Below are 16,604 nucleotides of genomic sequence, written 5' to 3'. Positions count from 1 at the left end.
GGAAAAAAGAAAATGTCAGTGTAACTATTTATCTGCTTTTTGTGGTTCCTTCAGGAAGCCCATCCTTTAATGCTATTTTCATTGCTGGCAGGTTTGTATGAACATCACTGCTTACATTAGTAAGTTTACTTCTAAAATTATAACTTAAACACATGCACACACAACCATAAACATAGACTCAAATACATAAAGCATTGTAACAGATCTTGTTAATAGTGTTACTGCTCATGCTACAAATACATGCTGCATTTCTTCTTACATAAGCTGGAAAGTATCTGCCAAATATCACAATATATGAAGTAAATTTTCTAAGGCAATTTTGAAAAAAAATCAAAAACTATATTATTTCACGTTGAAATAACAGGATTTTCACTACATTCTTTCATTTTCTTACACCATCGAGCTTTCCTAACACCATCCACTTGATTTTTTAAAAAAAGTCCAAGTCTTTACTTATTCAGGGCAGTGCCAACTAGGCCCACAGTTCAAATCCATTCCGCTTAGGTTCTCTTTTTTTTTTCTTGGCAGTCCCACAGTGTGTGGAAGTTCTAGGGCCAGAGACTGAAGCTGTGCCACAGCAGTGACCCATAACACTGCAGTGACAACACCAGACCCTTAACTCTCTGCACCACAAGAGAACTCCTCCACTTTTGTTAAAAATAAAGTTTTATTGGAACATAGCCATACTCATTCTTTTATGCATTGTCTATGGCTGCTTTTGTGTTGCAATGGCAGAGTTGAGTAGTTTTTACAAAGATTATATGGCCCACAAAGCCAAAACATCACTACCTAGGCCTTCACAGACAAAGTGCCAACCGCTGATATAGAGTAATTAAAAACATTTGCCTATTGCAGCTGGAGAAGGGCTCTTAAACAGATTAACTCATTTAAGCCCTGTATCAATGAACACATCTGAAAATTAGGAAACCCTTTATATACACTACCATGTTGATTTTTCTCTTCGTCTTATGGGCACTAAGTTTGCTATTCCAATTTATGAACTGTCTATGGGTCTAAATTTAACAATGAACCACTACCAGATCAGTATTATCTGAAAACATTCTGTTTTTCACAAATCTATGATTTTCCTGAGAAACAGACTCACAGAATCAGTAACCATTTATAATCATAACTAAATAAAACACTAACTGAACACCCTCAGTAGGCTAAAAAGAGTAATTTTCTCATCTGCGATTTTCTTAAAGTTGCATATGAAATTTTTTTCTGTATCTCCAAGGATACTATAATTAGAAACAATAATGTTCACGAACCAGGCTAAAAGGTAAGGAATACACTAATTAGCTGACCTTCACTTCAAATGTCAGGATAGGAAAATAGATGACACTTTAAATTTTTGCTTTGTATTTTGGCCTCACCCAGTCTCTGCTTTTGGATATTATACTACATTATTATGTATTCCTTTTCTCATGATTCATTACTGCAACCAAGAGCAAGAGTTGAACATTACAAAGTTCAGTGTAGCAAATTTTGAAAAAAGTAATGCTGATGTTCAGTGATAATTTTATTAACTAAATGTTATTAAATCAAGCTAAATTCTATAGTCTGGGGCTAGAGGTGAAAATGACATGCAATAATTATATTTCTAAAGTTCACTCTTATAGGAAGAATAAGATAAAGAATTATATAACAAACATAACCCAAGAATATGACCTTTCTAAGTTCTTGCCCCAAAAGTGCTGGTGACTAAAGAGCAAAGACGCTTCCTAAAAGTAATTGCCTTTAGCATCCCCAAATTACAATACTGTTCTAAAAGGTGCCAGGCTATTATATTTTTAGGCTTAATTACCTAGAAATGTATGTAAACGTTTTTTACTATTCCACTGACTAGAAATAATTACCTGCATTGCTGAACCTGAGGATAAGTTAACAAGGATGAAAGAAGAGTCATAATACTATTTGTTGAAGCTGTTAGATCATCTAGTTCCAAAAGAGCATCCCATAATGTATTTATAATGAAGGGTACCTATGAGAACAGTTATCAAGAAAGCAGTTATTAATTTCACAAGAAATATTCACAAACCACGTCAAATTTTATCTCAGGAGTCACTACTGATTCAACAACATATACAATTCCAATGACTTTGGGTGGTGCTAGTTTGGAGCAAGTTAAGAAAGAGACAGGAATGGAGTTCCCTTAGTGGTTCAGCAGATAACAAGCCCAACTAGGATCCATAAGGATGCAGGTTTGATCCCTGGACTTGCTCAGTGGGTTAAGGATCTGACGTTGCTGTGAGCTGTGGTGCAGGTCACAGATGTGGCTCGGATCCCAAGTTGCTATGGCTGTGGCGTAGGCCATCAGTTATAGCTCCAATTTGTCCCCTAGCCTGAGAACCTCCATATGCTGCATATGTGGCCCTAAAAAGCAAGCAAACAAACAAACAAAAAAATAAAACGAGAGAGACAGGGAGTTCTCTTATGACACAACAGGTTAAGGATCCGGGGCTGTCAGTACAGAGACATGGGTCAAGACTGTGGCATGGGTTCAATCGCTGGCCTGGCAACTTCCACACGATACAGATGTGATCTCCAAAATTTTTTTAAAATTAAAAATAATTTTTTTAAGTTAAAAAAAAGAGACATTATTTGTTCTAACAATTCTCTACATCTTTTTTTAATGCCACTCAACTCTAAAGTTGGCAGTTCCCTTTCATAATAGAATGGAGAACTCAAGAAATAAGATACCAATACTCTATTTTATGTAAAAAAAACTGAGCTCTGGAAACAATACAGTGTAGACACACAAATCAGAAATCTCTATGTAATTTTAATACATTTAAAACATTCCTAATCATCATGAAAGAACAAATTTAGTTTCTGCATTTTTATTTTCTTTTTCTTTTTTTTTTTGACCATGTCCATGGCATGTGGAGGTTCCCAGGCCAGGGGTTGAACCTATACTACAGCAACAACCCAAGCCACAGCAGTGACAATGACAGATCCTTAACCTATTAAGCCACCAGGGAACTTCCCCTCCACTCTCTCCCCCGCCCTGCCCCATTTCTGAGCTTTTAAAGCAGCACTTCTAAATACATGTATTCCAGTTCTGATAATACAAAGGGAAATCAGATAGACCTTAAAAGAGGCATTTCAAAAATGAGATCAGATTAAAAGACTGATAAAGCCAAAACCCAAATCAAAACAAAATCTTATATGCCTAAAAACCAGGAATAAAAAAAGAAGAAATGGTTCCTTTCTTCTCAAGGAAGTTCTCTACATACTTTGTACATGAAAGATAAAAATAAATAGACACAGAGTTCCCATCATGGCTCAGCAGGTTAAGAACCCGACTAGTACTCATGAGGATTCGGGTTCAATCTCTGGCCTCACTCAGTAGGTTAAGGATCCAGCACTGCTGTGAGTTGTGGTGTAGGTTGCAGACACAGATCAGATCCCACACTGCTACAACTGTGGCACAGACCAGCAGCTGCAGCTCTGACTGGACCCTTAGCCTGGGAACTTCCATATGCCGCAGGTGTGGCTCTTAAATTAAAATAAAAGAAAAGAAAAAAGAAAAAAAAAGAAACAGATACAATTCATTCTTCCTAAGGAAAATATATAACCAAGATCCCATGTATTAGAGGGCTGTCTGTCATAAGAAAAACAAAGACTGGTGAAAAAAGAGCTCAATGTTTTTCCTAACACATTACACCTCAAACGTAAAAAAGCCCTACAGGAAGAAAATGCAAAACATTTACTTTTGGCGTCTGAAGATACACAAGGCTTTCTACCACAGGGACTAATGATGCTGCAGCAACAGCTCTGACATCATCGTCAAGATCCTGGAGTCCTTCAATTATTCTAGTTAAAACTTTAGGCAATAAAGTATTAATTACATCCTGTAAAAGAGTACATCAAAAAAGATTACTTTTCTACAGTAAAATTATTGTGTTTAAATATCTTTTATTAAATTTACATATGAAAGCATAAATTCCTAAATTTATGTATTACAAAAAAATCATATAAACAGAAATGAAAAATACATCAATAGATGCCCATGTAACTAATCTCATTTGAAAAAGTGTAGTATCAAGTACTACACTATTCAATAACATCAGAACATGTTTTCAAGGCAGCACTATGAACTCCCACTTTGAATACACACACATACATACTGCAGGCTAGAACCTTAACTTCTGTTTCACATTCAACACCACTGATGACCACATAGAATATGAGAGAAAAGGGAAGTGGAAAGCTATCCCTTCCTGCTTCTCATTACTCCAAACTACTCTCTTTCAAATTTCCACACTTAAGCCGGCCCTCAGAGACTACTCCTGTGATCCACACACTAAGAATCTCGCTGAGAACTGGTCTTGCTATGGAACAGGAAAAGGTTGTTAAGGCCACCTATCTTTTTATTTGTACTTAAATTCTTATCAGCATCACCTACTTCTGTGATTCTTCCTCAAGAAGGCAAATCTTAAAGGACTGGCTTATTTGTAACACTAAGAATCTAGGGCCATATCATATAACTAATGAAAAGAACCTAAAAAGAAAAGACTCTCCCATACATGCTTCAAAAACTGAAGTGTTTACCTGACGAACTGCCAAAGCGTATTTTATTCCCAGCAGACCACCATGTCTAACTTCCCACTGTTCTTGTGTAAGTAATTTGAGCAGCACATCCACAGTCTTATGAACTCCCGTTTCATTCATGTGTTTTAACACCACACCTAATGTTTGAGCACAAGTTTCACGAACCGGTGCCACAACCTACAAACGAGAAAGGAAGAAAACTTATATTTGAAAAAAAGTTTATTTTGTAGAGTTTGAAATTTGATTGGGTAAAGGCTCCCTTAGGAAATACTTACTTCATCAGAAACAAAGTCGCCAAATCTGTCTAATGCAAACACACAAAGGAGTCTAATAACCAAGTCTTCCAACCACTCCTGATGCTGCTGAATCATCTGTTAAAACAATCATTTTTTTTTTCATATTCTTTACCATCACGGTTTATCACAGGATACTGAATACAGTTACCTGTGCTATACAGTAGGACTTTATTTAAATCAATCATTTTTTAATAACAAAGATCACACTTTGGGGAGTTCCCGTCGTAGCTCAGCAGAAATGAATCTGACTAGTAACCATGGGGATGCAGGTTCGATCCATCCCTGGCCCCACTCAGTGGGTTAGGGATCCAGTGTTAGCATGGCTGTGGTGTAGGCCAGCAGCTGCAGCTCCAATTCGACCCCTGGCCCAGGGAATTCCATGTGCCACAAGTACGGCCATAAAAAGGAAAAAAAAAGGAGTGGAAACAAATGACTAGTATCCATGAGGACAAAGGTTCGATCCCCGGCCCCACTCAGTGGGTTAACAATCTGGAGTTGCCGTGAGCTGTGGGGTAGGTAGAAGATACGGCTCAGATCTGGTGTTGGCGTGGCTAGTGGCTACAGGTCTGATTCGACCCCTAGCCTGGCAACCTCCTCATACCACAGGGTGCAGCCCTAAAAAGACAAAAAAAAAAAAAAAAAAAAAGAGAGAGAGAGAAGAAATAAAACAAAAAAACACTTAACATTGCTCTGATACCAATTATATGTACTATGTATCTTTTATGTAGCCTGTTACCAGTGTTTCCACATTACACCAATCATACTGATCACCAACCTTTAAACTATCCTCTTACGCATCTTACTCTACATTCTAATCCATTATATTCTGCTCAAATATACTTGCTTCTATGTATTTTTCCTCCTAATGTTTCTGGACATATCTTCCCCTGAACTCATTCTTCCTGTCTATAAATAATATAAATAAACTTCTTTCTAAGCTTGTTATCTTTTTCCTTATGTTCAACTCTCCGTATTTCTTATTATTTACTATTTCTCATTTCTTATTATTTCTACCTCTAATTTTTACTTCATGGCAAATGTTATTACTTCCTTGTCTTGGAAAAAGAGGCCAACTACTGAAATTTAGTATAACTGTTTTGATTTACTAAACTAAACTTACACTTACCTCTTCTAAAGTGCTATCTCCCATTTTACCACCACTTTTCCCATGAGCTTTAAGGATTTCCCTAAGTCCAGTGCCTGCTCCATGTCGAACCTAAAAAGAACCAAAGTGCAAATATCAGAGGTCAAATGCTTAAAAAGCAGGGTTTACCTTTTCTTCATTTTTACGAAGAAATTTTCAAGAAATTAGAACAAATTAGGAGTTAGCGTCAAGGCGCAATGGAAACGAATCTGACTAGAAAGCATGGGGTTGCAGGTTCGATCCCTGGCCTCACTCACTGGGTTAAGGATCTGGTGTTGCCATGAGCTGTGGTGCAGGCTGGTAGCGGTAGCTCCAATTCGACCCATAGCCTGGGAACCTCCATGTGCTGCGAGTGCGGCCCTAAAAAGCAAGAAAAACCAAAACCAAAAAACAAATTAGAACAAACTAAGTCATACTTCACAAGAATATGTTTTTCTTCTATTCAAAGAAGAAATACATATATTAACTTCACAATTCTGATTATGCGGAATTTGTAAAAAATCAAACTAAGAATATTGCTATCCTAAATTCCTTCTGAGATATTAACCCGCTTGGCTGTCAATCCTCTACCCTCCACTTGCATTCAGTATTATCCACGGCAAAGGAGAGAAAAGAAAGTATTACATATTGTTCTTCATAGCCCAAACAGCAGTATTTTAGAAACATACACATCAAAACTAAGTTTCAAAGCTACCAGTGTTAAGTGTCAAAGGAGGACATTTCAAATAAAATGTCTCATGACTAATACTCGATTGCAACCCTGCAGCCTTCTACACTGTCATCTGGAAGGAAAGAAACAGGCCGCTGACACTGAACTCACTTATTTAAGACCCCGTTTAAGACTTGAATAGCTTTAAATAGAAGTATATCAAGGAGTTCCCATTGTGGCTCAGCAGTTGACAAATCCGACTAGGAACCATGAGGTGGCAGGTTCGATCCCTGGCCTTGCTCAGTGGATTAAAGATCTGGCATTGCTGTGAGCTGTGGCGTAGGTTGCAGACATGACTCGGATCCCGCGTTGCTATGGCTCTGGTGTAGGCCAGCAGCTACAGCTCTGATTCAACCCCTAGCCTGGGAACCTCCATATGTCGTGGGAGCTGTCCCAGAAAAACGCAAAAAGACCAAAAAAGAAAAAAAAAAAAAAAGTATATCAAGGAGCAGAAAGGTACTAAAAGGTATTTCAAAACAGTTTAAAAATTACTCAGGAGTTCCCGTCGTGGCGCAGTGGTTAACAAATCCAACTAGGAACCATGAGGTTGCGGGTTCGGTCCCTGCCCTTGCTCAGTGGGTTAATGATCCGGTGTTGCCGTGAGCTGTGGTGTAGGTTGCAGACGTGGCTCGGATCCCGCGTTGCTGTGGCTCTGGCGTAGGCCAGTGGCTACAGCTCTGATTGGACCCCTAGCCTGGGAATCTCCATATGCTGCGGGAGCGGCCCAAAGAAATAGCAAAAAAAAAAAAAAAAAAAAAAAAAAATTACTCAGAGGCCAATGACTCAGAGGTGGGACAGAATCATTTGAGACTACCAACCCTCAACTTCAACCAGTGGAATTTCACTTTCTGTCTGGGAGAGATAAGCAAGTCTTTGTATTATAGCTAAATCTGAAGGAAAAGAAAATGAACAATTCACTAAATAAATATGACAAGCATGAAAGGTCAAAATCAGTTTTCTATTTAGGAGGTGAGTGATATGAAGTGCCTCGACTAATGGTTCTGAGAGCAAAGGGGAAGAATGGGGACTCTTAACACTTGACATGATTCCCATCATTAGCCAAGAAAAAAAAGAGCAGAGAGAAACTGTAGTGAAGAAATCTTACCTCCCAGGAGGGATTAAAAAGATCATTGCAAAGTTCTTCACAAAAGCTTTCCAAAGGCCATTCGTTTGTCTGAATGAGAAAAACAGAATTACCAATAATTCAAAATATCTATTTTATGCTCGTAATCTAAATAATAAGGTCTATTTGTAGGACTAGTGTAATAGTCAGGCTTCTAAAATTTTAAATAGGGTGCTCCTGCCATACTGCAGTGGGTTAAGAATCCAACTTAAGTGGCTCCATTTGCTGCAGTGGTGAGGGTTCGATCCCTGGCCCAGTGCAGTGGGTTAAAAGATGTAACACTGCCACAGCTGCAGCGTAGGTTACAGCTGTGGCTCAGATTCAATTCCTGGCCTGGGTACTTCCATACGCCATGGGGATGGAGGGGTACAGCCATGAAAAATAATAAAAAATAAAGGTCTTTAGTTTTAATTTTTTTAAATAATTTAAAATTTTTACTAATGAAGTTAGAGATACCAAGCTTTTTAACATCAAAAGTTCTCTCATGGAGTTCCCATCGTGGCTCAGTGGTTAACGAATCCGACTAGGAACCATGAGGTTACAGGTTTGATCCATGGCCTCGCTCAGGGTTAAGCAAGGGTTATGGAGCCGGCGTTGCCGTAAGCTGTGGTGTAGGTAGAAGACGCAGCTCGGATCCCACATTGCTATGGCTGTGGTGTAGGCCTGCGGCTACAGCTCCAATTAGACCACTAGCCAGGGAAACTCCATATGCCGTGGGTGCAGCCCTAGAAAAATACAAAAAACACCAAAAAAAAATAAAAAAGTTCTCTCAATTGACAGATTATTAAATACCATCTACTGACACATTAGTATGAATAAGTATAAATAATTTCAAAGGACACTTTAGGGCATTTCAATAGTACCTCTTCAATTAAAGGAGAACTGTCTGGAATATTATCAATCAGGACTTTGGAATCATTTGCAGACTGATTTATAACAACATTTGCTATTTTCCGTCTCTTTTCTTCTGGTTCCCCATCAGTGCTATCATTGCTTAAAAAAAAAAAAAAGTCACCATTTAAAATAAATGAATAAAGAATAATGTGAACCACAGTGAGTATAAGACAATTCATCACCTGACCAAATGATTTGACATTTTCTACTTACACGGTCTACTTAAAATTTCATGTCTCAAATAACTAAGATTAACTGCTTAAAAATGTTTGAGTGAAATATATCCTAGTACTCTTACTGATAAATGTAAAACAGGTCAATAAATTCTTGCTTTCAAACTGGTCTCAATTTAACGTCTTTTTTTTTTCCTCTCTACAGCCAGCTCTTTTTTATTTTTTATAATGATTTTTTTTTTCACAATAGCTGGTTAACAGTGTTCTGTCAATTGTCTACTGCACAGGAAGGTGACCCAGTTACACATACATGAATACATTCTTTTTTCTCACATTATCATGCTTCATCAGAAGTGACCAGACATAGTTCCCAGTGCTATACAGCAGGATCCCATTGCTTATCCATTCCAACGGCAATAGTTTGCATCTATTAACCCCAAATTCCCAGTCCTTTCCACTCCCTCCTCCTACCCCTTGACAACCACAAGTCTGTTCTCCAAGTCCATGAGTTTCTTTTCTAGGGAAAGGTTCATTTGTACTGTATATTAGATACCAGATATAAGTGATATCATTTGGTATTTGTCTTCCTCTTTCTGACTTACTTCACTCAGTATGAGAGTCTCTAGTTCCACCCATGTTGCTGCAAATGGCATTATTTCGTTCATTTTTATGGCTGAGTAGTATTCCATTATGTATATATACCACATCTTAATCCATTCATCTGACTATTGACATTTAGATCGTTTCCATGTCTTGGCTATTGTGAACAGTGCTGCAATGAACATGCGGGTGCATTTGTCTTTTTCAAAGGAAGGTTTTGTCCGGATATATGCCCAAGAGTGGGATTGCTGGATCACATGGTAGTTCTATGTATAGTTTTCTAAGGTACCTCCATACTATTTTCCATAGTTACTGTACCAATTTACATTTCCACCAACAGTGCAAGAGGGTTCCCTTTTCTCCACACCCTCTCCAGCATGTGTTATTTGCAGACTTACTAATGATGGGCCATTCTGACTGGTGTGAGGTGGTACCTCATAGTAGTTTTGATTTGCATTTATCTAATACTCAGTGGTGTTGAGCATTTTTTTTCATGTGCTTGTTGGCCATCTGTATATCTTCCTTGGAGCAATGTCTATTCATGTGTCTATTCATGTCTGTTGCCCATTTTTCAATTGGGTTGTTGGCTTTTTTGCTGTTGAGTTGTATAAGTCGTTCGTATATTCTAGAGATTAAGCTCTTGTCATCTGCATCATTTGACATTATCTTCTCCCATTCTCTAAGTCTTTCTTTTTTTTTTTTTTTTTTTTTTTTAATGGTTTCCTTTGCTGTGCAAAAGCTTTTCAGTTTGATTAGGTCCCATTGGTTTATTTTTGCTTTCATTTCTGTTGCCTTAGGAGACTGACTTGAGAAAACACTTGTAAGGCTGATGTCAAAGACTGTTTTGCCTACGTTTTCTTCTAGAGTTTGATGGTGTCTTATCTCATGTTTAAGTCTTTAAGCCATTTTGAGTTTATTTTGGTGTCTGGTGTGAGGATGTGTTCCATTTTCACTGATTTACATGCAGCTGCCCAGTTTTCCCAGTACCACTTAATGAAAAGACTGTCTTTTTCCCACTTTATAGTCTTGCCTCCTTTGTTGAAGATTAATTGACCACAGGTGTATGGGTTTATTTCTGGGTTCTCTATTCTATTCCATTGGTCTGTATGTCTGTTTTGGTACCAGTACCACACTGTCTTGTTTACTGTGGCTTTGTAATATTGCCTGAAGTCTGGGAGAGTTAGGCCTCCTGCTTGGTTTTGTTCCTCAGCATTGCTTTTGCAATTTTGCATCTTCTGTAGTTCCATATAAATTTCTGGATTGTTTGTTCTATTTTGTGAAAAATGTCATGGGTAATTTGATAGGGATTGCAGTGAATCTGCAGACTGCTTTGGGTAGTATGGCCATTTTTACAATCTTTTTTATTTTAAACTTTCTTGGTTTAACAACCTAAACCTGGCCCAGCATAACTTTCTTAGGCTTTTGTACCCTGGAGAAAATGAACATACTTAGTAACACAGTATAATCTTACTAGTTCTTGAAAAATACAGAAATAAGACAACTAGCCAATGAAAAATATGAGAGAAAATCTGAGAGAAATTTTATGACTAAAAGCACAAAAATAGAGGCTAGCCTACTAACAAAATATTACAGAAGGGAAAGACAAGTACAACTGCTTTACTTAATATTAACAGAAAGAAAAAATTAGTATTATTAAGGTATATACAGCATTAATTTCTATAAAACCACCTGTTCCCACCTTTCGTCTTAAGAGAGTAATTTTGGCCAACCATTTTTTCTATAAGGTGATGAAAGAAATGTGAGACTTTCTATTATTATTCCCCTAATTCTTTCAAATTCAATCTAGTCACACTGGTTGGTCATTTAATGTCTCTGAACTTGTTATGCATGTTTTTACTACAGGATTTTGTCTTTACTATTCCCTCCATTTGGAATGTCTTTTGAAGATATTCACAGGGCTAGCCTCCTCACTTCTTTCATATCTTTACTGAAAAGTAACTTCTGTAAATCTCTCCCTGACCGTTTTACCTAAAACATCAAACTCTCCAGAGTTCCCGCCGTGGCACAATAGGATTGGCGACGTCTTGGAAGCACTGGGACACAGGTTCAATCCCTGGCCCAGCACAGTGGGTTAAGGATCTGGTGTTGCCACAAGCTGAGGTATAGGTCACAAATGAGGCTCAGATCCCGTACGGCAGTGGCTGTGGCGCAGGTGGTAGCTGCAGTTCCAATTCAACCCCTAGCCCAAGAACTTCCATATGCCACAGGTGTGGCCATAAAAAGAAAAAAAAAATTTTGTTCAAACTCTCTCCCCCCAAAACATTTCACATGTTCCTTTCTAGCTTTATCTCTTACACCCTTACCACTAATATTCATATTTATCTTGTTCCTCATCTGTCTTTCCCTCTAGAATGTAAGCTCCACAAAGATAGGAATTCTTCTCTATTTTATTCATTACTATATCATGAGAGCCTAGAAGAGTATCTGGCACATAGAGGGTATTTAATAAATATTTGTGGAATGAATGAGTCATGAAATCTGAAAAAATAAGTTCTCCCATTTCCAATATTCAAGTATCTATGTAAAAATCTTACATGAATGAAAGCCAGCAGAAATACTTACTAGGTTACTACAAGATTCCTAATGAGCTGTTAACTTGAAAAACCCTGTGGTTAACAAAATCAATAAATATCTTATGCTTAAGAAAAACAACTCTAGGAGTTCCTATTGTGGTTCATAAGAACCTGGGTTCAATCCCTGGCCTCACTTAGTGGGCTAAGGATCCAGCATTGCCGTGAGCTGTGGTGTAGGTTGTAGATGTGGCTCAGATCTCAGGTTGCTGTGGCTGTGGTGTAGGCCAGAGGCCACAGCTCCAATTCAACCCCTATCCTGGGAACTTCCATACACTAAGAGTGTAGCCCTAAAAAAACAAACAAACAAAAAAAGAACTCCAGGAGCTCCTGTTGTGGCTCAGTGGCAATGAACCCGACTAGTATCCATGAGGTTTCGGGTTCAATTCCTGGCCTTGCTCAGTGGGTTAAGGATCCAGCGTTGCTGTGAGCTGTGGTGTAGGCTGCAGACACGGCTTGGATCCTGCATTGCTGTGGCTGTTGGAGTAGGCTAGCAGCTGCAGCTCTGATTTCACCCCTAGCCTGCGAGCTTCCATATGTCACAGATGAGATGCTTAAAATAAAATAATAAAATTTTAAAAACTCCACATAAAAACTTATACCAAGTAGATTCTTATTATTTACCCCCCCCACTGTAAATATTTTAACTTTTTAGCTTTATGTGAATGGGAAGAACAACAAAAAGTACTGTTATCTGCAACAAAACCTTATTTTCATAGGCTCTCACATGTTCATTAATTTACCATTTACTCAAACATTTCTTGGATTCCCCACTATAGATTCTGATTTAAAAGCTGAGTAGGGCCCAAGAGTCTACATTTTTTTTTTTTAATTTAATGATTTTTATTTTTTTTCATTACAGCTGGTTTAGAGTCTACATTTTAATAAACCTCTCAAAGTGCTTATGAAAGGGCTTATTTTAAACCACTTTGAAAAATACTGCTCCAGGCCATACACAGATACTACTTTTATGAACTCATTAAGAAAGTGAGAGACTTCCCTTGTGACTCAGTGGGTTAAGGATCCAGCATTGTCACTGTAATGACAGAGGTTCAAGCCCTGGCCCAGAAACTTCTGCATGCCACAGGCATGGCCAAAGAAACCAAAACCAAAAACAAAAAAGTTCTCGTCGTGGCTCAGAGGTTAACGAATCTGACTAGGAACCATGAGGCTGCGGGTTCGATCCCTGCCCTTGCTCAGTGGGTTAAGGATCTGGCATTGCCGTGAGCTGTGGTGTAGGTCTCAGACGCGGCTCAGATCCCGCATTGCTGTGGCTGTGGTGTAGGCCAGTGGCTACAGCTCTGATTGGACCCCTAGCCTGGGAACCTCCACATGCCGCGGGAGCGGCCCTAGAAATGGCAAAAAGACAAAAAAAAAGAAAAGAAAAGAGGACAGTGATATTGCCCAGAGTTTTTTCCTACAACAGGATTAGGTAAACAAGCTTGGATGATTACCCACTACCTGGCTCAGCCCCCAGTAAGGGAACAGGTGATATAATACTGGGACAATTCTTGTTCTTCGAGTGTAGTATTCTTAACTTGTAGCCCTCAAGCCATCCCTCCAACTTCAATCTCTACTACTTGGACTTCTTCCTCTCTTCACAGCCGTACTGTCTTTCTTTCTGTTTCCTGAATATTCCATGATTAAGGCATTTACACTTGTTCCCTCTACCTGGAATGCACTCCCCTTGAAGGATCTTCAATCCTCATTCAGAGGTCATAATTATTAAGGAAAAAATATGTGCAAATATGGATTTTCCTGGGGAAGTTGTCCTAGTCCCTAATGATAAATACTCTCTGACAATAGAGCAAAACAATCCAAATAGTACGCCACAGCTAAAGACAATGTTGGAAAATGTTTTTGGAAATCAAGCAGATATAGATTTAAGCTAATCAGCATTACTGTTTTAAATAAGCAAAAAAAAATAAAATAAAAAATAAAAAAAAAATTACTACCTCTTCTCATTAGTTTCCACTGCATCCCTGGATCTCTGTTTTGCAAATAACTTGGCCATTCTTTTGGCTTTGTTCTTTTGTCTATTGCTCATTCCTGTTCGGAACTCTGAGTCAATCAATTCAGCTGCCTGGAGAGTCTAAAAGAATAAAAGAATACTGAGTTTGAACTTTTGAATTTAAAGTAAATACCCATAGTCCCATAGTCTTGTTCTCAGAAGAGAACTAAAGTCTATAAATTTCACTATATACAAATTGACCACGTTCTTTTTTGTCAGCTTCATGCTATTCTGTTGTATGACTGTACCATAATTTCACTCTTCATTCCTCCAATTGCCAGGAAATGCTGCTCATGTATTTCTTAACTTTACATAACATATGTGGCACAAATGTATGATCCTGACTCCCCAGTGAGGTCTGTGAAGAGGAGAGGCTTCAAAATAACCATAATACCATCCAAAACTTATAAGAACAAAGAATGTCAAGTTTTTAAAAAAACTGATAATCATCTGCTGAAAAAAATAAAAATAATTACAGCCATAACTGACTGGTCCAGTGTTCTATAGTTAGCTTAGCCTATGTGCTCTTTCCCTTTTAATAACTCACTGTATATTATTTTTGTTCTCTTTTCCATTCATGGGAGGAATAAAGGCTATGAATAAAAATGCTTTGAGCCTTTAACTGATTAAGATTCAAATGAAATTTACACTTCTACAGAAAATTAGGTCACTGATGGGACTGCCCTGCTACAGACTTGGTCCAGGGACCACTGGCACATATACAAGCAATGATAACCCTATGGCAACAACCAACTTCTCAAACAACTCTTCCCAAAGATCCGTCACAACATCTAGGGGAAACCAAATTTGGACCTTGCAAATCTCAAACTGGCTGTTGCCCATCCCATGTCCACTATTCTGTTCAAAACCCATTATCTCTAATACACCTGCCCATTCTTTCCCTACACCATATCCAATTACCACATTGCAATCATATTACCACATTTTTGTTTTCCTTTATTACACTCTATTTTCTTCTTTATTTTTATTTACATCTTATGCTTCCCCTTATACCCTGTTTCTTTCTGTTTCTTCCTGGTTGTTGTATTTTCTGCCTTTTTATACTGTTCTCCTTTTCCCCTTTAGGATCTGCCTTTTTCCTCCTTGTCTATAAAAGTTCTTTACCACCCACCATACACTCCCCAATGCTAAAAAATTCAATTTACAAATTCTAATGGTTGGGAGTTCCCGTCGTGGCGCAGTGGTTAACGAATCCAACTAGGAACCATGAGGTTGCGGGTTCGGTCCCTGACCTTGCTCAGTGGGTTAACGATCTGGCGTTGCCGTGAGCTGTGGTGTAGGTTGCAGACGCGGCTCGGATCCTGCGTTGCTGTGGCTCTGGCGTAGGCCGGTGGCTACAGCTCCGATTCAACCCCTAGCCTGGGAACCTCCATATGCCGCGGGAGCGGCCCAAGAAATAGCAACAACAACAACAACAAAAAGACAAAAAAAAAAAACCAAAAAAACCCCCACAAATTCTAATGGTTTACAGGGCAACTAATATAAAGGTAAATAGAACCATTCTCCACTTAAGCAAAAGGAAAGGCCAAGGGAATGAGAAGATATGGGTTTCATGTAAAGCAGATATTCTTAATGGAAACCATGAATCCCTAAAAGATACCTGAAAGGTAATATTTCACATGTATGTGAATTTTTCTGAGGAGAGAGCGATTGCTTTTATTGGAGCTAAAAAGAGTCTAAAGTATAAAAGCAGTTCCCATTGTGGATCAGCAGGTTAAAAACCTGATAGTGTCCAGGAAAATGCAGGTTCAATCCCTGGCCTCGATCCATGAGTTAAGGATCTGGCATTGCTACAAACTGCAGTGTAGGTCACAGATGTGCCTCAGATCCAGCATTGCTATGGCTGTGGTGTGAGCCTCAGCTGCAGCTCCAATTCAACCTCTAGCCTTGGAACTTCTATATGCAAGAGAGCCTTTAAAAAGAAAATATTTAAAAATTAAAAAAGCAGCTCACTGGCATCTGTTGGGAACTGGAAAAAGAAACAGCAGAAATACAAAGAAAAGATATGGTATAGCCGTGTAAATAACATAAAGCTGTCAAATAATAACATGATCAATCTGTATAAACTAATATACTAAGTTAGATGAAGTGGGAAAAGGTAGATACGGCCGGCTTAAAAGGACTTGTGTATATGCAGAAAATTTCAGGAAGGATGCACAAATAACTTAATAGGGGTCACCATGATGTGCAGGGACATAGGTGCCCATCAATTATTGGAAAGAAACTTCTTTCTTTTCTGTCAGATGATATGTCTTTTTGCATTATTTAAAAGTTTTCCTCACATTTGTTACTTTTTCAAATAAAAGAATCATAGCTCTAGAGATTCTAGTATCATCATATCTGATTATGATACCCCATAGTACCTCTCATCCTCTAAAATATTTACTTTTTTTCCCTTCATTTAAGAACAAATGAGGAGTTCCTGTTGTGGCTCAGCAGGTTAAGAACCAATTAGTGTCCTTGAGGATGCAGGTTAGATCCGTGG

General features: G+C 38.4%; 1 protein-coding gene across 2 annotated transcripts in view; it reads right to left on the bottom strand.

The window, feature by feature from the left end:
* Positions 1–16,604, bottom strand: part of BTAF1 (B-TFIID TATA-box binding protein associated factor 1) — a 110,337-nt gene that overhangs the window by 62,758 nt on the left and 30,975 nt on the right. For both annotated transcript variants that reach the window (XM_003359291.5, XM_021073462.1), the window contains 8 exons: positions 14,043–14,179; positions 8,693–8,822; positions 7,812–7,880; positions 5,980–6,069; positions 4,833–4,928; positions 4,558–4,734; positions 3,717–3,857; positions 1,860–1,984 (listed from right to left, as the gene is read on the bottom strand). In XM_003359291.5, coding sequence (XP_003359339.2) covers positions 1,860–1,984; positions 3,717–3,857; positions 4,558–4,734; positions 4,833–4,928; positions 5,980–6,069; positions 7,812–7,880; positions 8,693–8,822; positions 14,043–14,179 — 965 coding nt within the window. The remainder of the gene's footprint in view (positions 1–1,859; positions 1,985–3,716; positions 3,858–4,557; positions 4,735–4,832; positions 4,929–5,979; positions 6,070–7,811; positions 7,881–8,692; positions 8,823–14,042; positions 14,180–16,604) is intronic.

Source organism: Sus scrofa, chromosome 14, assembly GCF_000003025.6.
Source record: "Sus scrofa isolate TJ Tabasco breed Duroc chromosome 14, Sscrofa11.1, whole genome shotgun sequence".
Classification (NCBI taxonomy): domain Eukaryota; kingdom Metazoa; phylum Chordata; class Mammalia; order Artiodactyla; family Suidae; genus Sus; species Sus scrofa.
The sequence above is the reverse complement of the archived record's forward strand: the minus strand, read 5'-3'. Positions and strand labels throughout refer to the sequence as shown.